General features: G+C 34.1%; 1 protein-coding gene and 1 long non-coding RNA gene across 2 annotated transcripts in view; one reads left to right on the forward strand and one right to left on the reverse strand.

The window, feature by feature from the left end:
• Positions 1 to 2,236: 2,236 nt before the first annotated feature.
• LOC106325336 lies at positions 2,237 to 3,299 on the reverse strand. Its single transcript, XR_001266874.1, has 2 exons — positions 3,174 to 3,299; positions 2,237 to 2,838 (listed from the first exon to the last, which is right to left on the reverse strand). It is a non-coding gene; the product is annotated as an uncharacterized LOC106325336 (long non-coding RNA).
• A 657-nt stretch (positions 3,300 to 3,956) lies between these two features.
• The window catches only part of LOC106323425 (glutathione S-transferase T3-like), a 7,404-nt gene continuing 4,298 nt past the window's right edge, over positions 3,957 to 7,062 (forward strand). The window contains exon 1 of the mRNA XM_013761556.1: positions 3,957 to 4,129. Within this exon, the coding sequence (XP_013617010.1) occupies positions 3,957 to 4,129 (173 nt within the window). The remainder of the gene's footprint in view (positions 4,130 to 7,062) is intronic.

The following is a 7,062-nucleotide window of genomic DNA, read 5'->3' on the forward strand; positions in this document are numbered from 1 at the left end:
TTCTTGTTCCTTGCTAGTAGAGTATTCCTAATGCATCTTCTGAGTTGGCCACTCAAAAGTTGATCAATAGGCATTTCCCACCCAAAAAGTGTTTGATGAAATGCCTGAGACAACTCTCCTAGGCTTTTAGTATACTTTGCCAAAGACATTTGTTGTTAAAGGTGCTAAGATAGCTAATAGACTTGTTAGTAATGATTGCTTTCATATTATTCAACCAAAGACATTTGATGTTTGAGATATGTTAGCAAATGAGCATTCATCTAGACATAGAGCTTGCTTAGAATTGTGTCTAGGCTTAAGGTCGATAGTTTGATTGATCATTTGCCATCCTTAGTTCGATACTTGATCACCCAAGGTCTAATCCCTATGCTCATGAGTTCTCTTTTCCCTTAGTCAAGAAAGTATCATTCTGTTATTGTTTTTTAGTTTTAGTCATAACTTAAAACTCATCTAAATCATTGGTTGCACTTAGATTAAGTGAGTACTTGCATTCTCGGTGCTTTGATATCCCTCAGAATTGGTTCGACAATCATTATACTACAACATTTGTCTTAGGAGCTTTGAAAACTCCTAACATCAATAGTAGGCATGAGATTCTTCAGCCTAAACGTTAGGTTTTTATGCGATAAATAATTTTTTGACCTAAAATATTTTTAAAAATGAGATCAGTTCATTAGTAAACAAATTATGTGATTAACAAAAAATTTTTAAAAAACTGTTTAAGGGCAAAATACATTAATTCGATAATAATATAATTTTTTTTCCATATGATATTTCTTAAATAATTTTCATATAAATTTATCTCTTATCCTAGATTATGTGATTAACAAAAAATTTTTAAAAAACTGTTTAAGGGCAAAATACATTAATTCGATAATAATATAATTTTTTTTCCATATGATATTTCTTAAATAATTTTCATATAAATGAAATAGCTTTCTTAATTGTAAATTAAGTGTGACTCAAAATTGCATTTAACACTTGGTCTAACACAATTACGAAGTGTATCGATAGAATACAAATACAATAAATAAAAAATATATATCCGGTTTAATGAATTAATAACGGGCTTCAATTGATATAACAAGATAAGTTACTTTATAACCAGATATATTTATAAGATTTGATAATTCTCTAATGAGATAATTCTCTTACGAGATGATAAACACTGAACCCTAAAATTTAAACCCAAGGGTCAATCGTAAACTCTAGACTCTAAACCTAAGGGTCAACCCTAAACCCAAGGGTCAACCCTAAATCCTAGGGTTTACAGTTTAGAGTTTTTGAGGACGTAGACTATGGTGTATATGATTTAAAGTTTTGCTGGCAGCGTTAGCAAGTCAATTTTTTTGTTTTGCAATTTCAATTCTAAACACTAAATCCTAAACCCTAGGATTCATCTTAAATCTTAAAAACCTCTAAACTCAAAACCTTAAACCTAGAGATTCACTCTAGAGAATAAACCCTAAAAACTCTTAATTCTAAACACTAAACCCTGAGATTTAAGATTAACCCTTAGGTTTATGGTTAACCTTTGGGTTTAGGGTTTAAGATTAGTTAAAAATATATTATTATTTAAATAACTGGATATTGTTTTTAATATCCATCTTTAAGTAATGTTATCTATTGGAAAAAAAAAGGAGTGAAATAACTTTGTCAGTTGTAAAATAAGTGCGACTCAAAATTGCATTCAACACTTGGTCCAACACAATTACGAACTATATCAATAGAATATGAACACAATAAATAAAAGTTGTATATCAGGTTAACTGAGTTAATAACGGGCTTTCAATTGAAACTATCTATTGTGTGAATTGGTAAGTACATATGTCTAAACAAATGCTTTCTCGTGACTATAACAATCTCTATAAAACAACTAAGAATGACTACATTTCGATTAAATGTCATTTTTAGATTTAGCCACTTTAATGAGTACTGGAAATACACAGCGGCATAACTCAAATAACATAATTCTACAATGCATATCCGGATAACTTATCCAATAACCGGATAACTATTCAATAACTGGCCGCACCAGTGGGTCTAGGAGGAGCAGCTTTTCCCCTTACTCTGCCACCACCACCTCTTCTACTTGTTGTAGACTGAGGGGGGAGCTCAATATTTTATGCATGTTCAATAACCTGAGTTCTAGAATGTCTTATTCTACGTGATCCACTTCTTAACTTTAGCATTCTTACTCCATACAAAGACTAAAATATTCTTTTTCAATGACTCGTTTACCTAAACTGCAGCACCAAGATAGGATGCAGAGGATAACCATTTAGTAGATCATAACTTAAAAACATCTTCATTACACAATCTAATAAAATACAAGAAACAATGTCTTGCACTTTGAGCAACTGGATAGCAACAAAAATAACTTGATGTTTAGGGAACAGACGGATATCTTGACTGATAACCAGAAACCATCTTAGCACATGTAAGAGGGGCTTTGTTGACTTTGCTCATGAAAATTCTCTTAAAAATCACAACATCGAACTTGATGTCAGTTCTCCTTACCATTTGTATATCTGCCAAGTTAATTCATTGTGACATACTATTCAGACAACAAGTCATGGAGATTCAACTAATGGAACAAACACAATGATGTAATAGATACCCCATAGTATTACCTTAACAGAAATCTTCAGGTAGACATCATCGAACTTTGAAGCTGTCTTTTGGTCTTCTTGCTCTTTCCTCCGGTGATAATATCAATCTAAAACAATGACAAGACAATACCAAATCAAGTGAACAAGAACTAAACCATCCCTCTAGTCACCTCTTGTGGAACACGTGTCGACCATCCATATTGCTCACTTCTTCTCTTTCCTTTAGCTGCTACAGACACACAACATAGAGATTATAATCAGAATCACAAAGATGAATGAAGAAGGAACAAAGATGCTTGAGAAATACAGCAAGAAAAAAAAAGAAACATCAGTTTAAAAAAAAAACATTTTCCAGATCCACACCTAGATCTAATTGTATTGGAGCCAACAAACAGTTACAATCAGAATTGTACAGATAGGGAAGGAAAAACGAAGATGGATCTTGGTTTTAAACTTTTTAGTCTCTAATCTCAGAAAGTATGCGTAGATCTGAAATATGTATGCGTAGATCTGAAATATGAACAAATAGAAAAAAATGAAGGAGAGGAGTGGGAATCATACCATTCAGAAGGAAAAAATGTTGAATAAAAGACTAAGAAAAATCAAAGAAGATGCTTTCGTAACAACCAAAAAAAAATCTGGAACAAAAAACAAAGAAAATCAAGTTATGAACATATGTGTCAGAGAACTAACGTAAGCATATAGAGGCAACTCTGGAATTAAAATTATCAAATGGTGTCATAGTCATTCACCTAATTAAATTTGTTATCATGGTTATCCACCGTAAATTCCCTTAAAAGAATGACTAAAAAAGAAACCATCACCTCATGGACTCTGACTTACTAAACGTACTAACCGAACAGCAAAATTCTTGATTATATGCTTTAATGAGTCGTCGGTCGTCACTAATTCAACATATATCAACAATAGTGTTATTTGTAAATTCAAAATTCTATTTGTAATTTTTTTTTTGGTAAACATGTTAAGCTTGTATTACCATTTTCAAATTTGTGACAGAATTTACAATGACAAACTAGTAGCAGAAGACAACAACAAAATGAAACTACAGATCACAACAACAAAAAACAGAAAGGAAAACACGATTTAGGAATGTAGCCGAGAGCAAGAGGAAAGACCACACATGAAGCACTTGAAGGGTTTGGCTGGAGAGCACAACACGCAGGATCAGGAGCTTCAAAGGAAGGCACCAGTAAACATATGAGAACGAACCGGTATATAATGGCTTGCCCAGGCACTCGCCTCCAGAAAAACGCCTTACTACAAAGCCCTACCACCTGTTGATGCGAAGACACCATCGGGAACACGGAGTCGCAGTAGACGACAATGGGGCTGCACCGAGGCGGTGAAGACGAACCAGAGCCTGTCGAAGCTCAAGCTCACAAACACCGCAAACAGCCACCTCTACTCCTCCTACCTGAAGTTCAGAGGCCCCTGACTACTCCAATAACCCTAAGACCCCCACCGGATCCACCAACACCCCAGCTTCAACATAAACCGTTCAACATAAACCCCCACTGACACACCGGATCCACCAACACCCCAACTTCAACATAAACCGTTCTTATTTGGAAAGGCCAATGGATGATAACCCGCCACATCCACCAGACTCTACACGGGAAAGGGACGCTAACACCACAGGGCAAGGAACCGCGGAACTACACCCTATCTGTAGAGGTGCTAGCAACACTCGTTGCCACCGGGATTGCTGTCCAAGGACGACTACAACAACCTAGGCTAACAATAACCCGCACGAGCGACAGATCCGAGAACCGGAGCTTGACCCTTCACCGCAAAAAGAAGCTCCAACAACCCGCAACATCAGAACGCCAACTCTGATTTAACGAAGAAGGAGAGCTCAGCCCTACCTCAAAGACAGGCAGCAATGCCTTCTAGCCACAAGGAGCTGCTGCACAAACCTGCAAGAAGAACTGCTAGAAGAGAATCACCACCACTACCAGAGCACCCGCTTGAGATCCAAAATTGACTCCTTAACCAGCCACCTCTCACTGGCGATAAAAGACAGATGGATCAGAAGAGAAATCCCAAAAACGAGCACCCCCAACCGAGAACGAGGGTTTTGTCATCAACCACCACTAACTAACGCCGGAAGAAACGCCGGTGACCCAGAGCACCACAACTGGAGCACCATCGCTCACCTTTGCTATCAGATCTGGCCAGATCTAAGCGATGTCTCGAAAACATCCTCGGAATAGCCCCCAAACCTCGCTCTCATAGCTACGCCTCACCACTGCTTCAGAACCCTAACCACTGGGCAGCCACACCAAGAGGATAAAGAGACCACAACCGTAAGTATATCGGCAGAGCTAAAGAGAGGAAAAAGGAGGCGAGACAGGGGAGGAGAAGGAAAGAGAGAGGAGGAGGAGAGACAGCCGGCGGCGGCGGGGGCAGTGAGACCACCGGAGGCCACCACCGGCTGAGAGCGGCGCAACAAATTAGGTTTTTGTTAGAGAAGGGAGAGAGAGAGGAGAGAGAGGGAATTATCCTATACAACAAACTTCCAGGCACGTAATTTTTTTTTTTTTTTTTTATTGTATTTTTTTAATAAAGAATACAATAAAAAAATAAAAAATAAATAAAGAATAGTATTTTTATTGTATTCTTTTTAATCTCGTAATAATTTTTCAAGAGGAAAACAAAAGGTGCACAGTTACTATAACGAAATAAAAGTAAATAAAAGAGATGTGTCTCTCGTGGATGCTTATTCCTAATTCCTAATTTCTAGACCCTAATCATTGGCTTTGACTTTTATCATTAATCATAATCATGTTTAGCTTAACAACTTGAGAATATTTGGTGGCTCACATGCTGATGTGACAGCGGCGGCATATACGTGTCTATTTGCAATTTTACTTTAGCATGTAAATCAACGCGATGTACTTACATGTCGCGTTATCCTTTATATAAAGTGGATTTTGTTTAGGATAATATGTTTTTTTGGGGTCTAAATGTTAAATGTATAGGGTAATATTACATGACACATGAATATATTGATCGCTAAATATTACTCTTTTTATCATTATTCATTTCAATACACGTAAATGACACAAGTAATTTGTTTTCTGTTCTTTTAATCGCGAAAGCTGATTAAGCGAAAGTTCAAAAAAAAAAAACAAAAGAAAGCGGACTAAGCGAAAGCTAAGCTATTTCTTTTATTTTCTTTTCAGGAGACTGAAAACTATGTTAAGCTAATCATATACATAAATTTTTTTATTTTAATCGGATATATATACAAAAAGCATTGACCTATCTGTTTTTTTTTCTGAAGCACAATGTAATATTCCGTTGATCGTCATTTATTTATCTTTTGTAGCTTTATTGGAACCCACTAATTCGCCAAGTAGATTTTATTGTACTATTTATGTTAAACACATCGATTATTTCTAGCTATATTATATTCCCCCTGTTTCTTAGTGATAGAATTTTTAGAAAAAAATTTGTTTCAAAAAAATGTATTTTTTGTGTGTTTCCAATGAAAAAATTGTAAAGATCAAAAAAATTAATTAACTTTATTGAATTACTATTGGTTAAAAGTTACTGAAAATTAAAAATTACAGAAAATGATACATTTCTTACGGTAGTTTAATGTGTTTTTTTAATATGTGAAAATATTAAAAAATCTATTTTTGTGGAACGGATGGAGTATATCAATGTGATATATTATAAACGTATTATAAATAAATATTGCAGTTGTTAAAGGGGAGCAAAAGTATTAAGACATAACATGATGGTCTGTGACTCTGTAGTAATACAGTTGATATGTTATATCACTTGTCATCCCTAACCAAACTTTATAGAGAAAAAATATTGTTGAGAAATTAAAATTGTTTTTCAAATGTAATTTTAAATATTAATAGTACGGTATTAAGCTTAGGTTTGGCATACGACCATCATATATGCTTACAAAATTGAGGTGTTAGAGATTATTTAAACGATTTGCACTAGATGTATATATATCCCCTATATATTATTTGTGAAACATTACAACTTCTTTTTGTAGCCACATGTCATCACTAAGATGATTCTTAGAATTATTAGAGAAATTGGTTGGTCCATCTAATTATATAATAAGTTTTTTATTAAACTAACCATAAATTCATTATTAATGTCATTTATTATTTCCTTAAATAAAGATTACGGAATTGCCTAATGAGGGTAAAGTATATATGACAATTAATGATTTTGAATAATAAAGATCTGAAAAAATGTATCTTCTATCAAATTTGTTTAATTTAAAACTATTAAAATAATTTTTCTGTATATTTTTATTTTGAATTTAAAACTATTAAAATAATAACTATTAAAAATTTAGATTTTTCTGTATATTTTTTTTTTGAATTTTTAAAAAATGATTATAAATTACTAAAACTGCTAAAAGTCTCACATTCAAATTTTGCGATCCATGGTTTAA

Source organism: Brassica oleracea, chromosome C2, assembly GCF_000695525.1.
Source record: "Brassica oleracea var. oleracea cultivar TO1000 chromosome C2, BOL, whole genome shotgun sequence".
Classification (NCBI taxonomy): Eukaryota; Viridiplantae; Streptophyta; class Magnoliopsida; order Brassicales; family Brassicaceae; genus Brassica; species Brassica oleracea.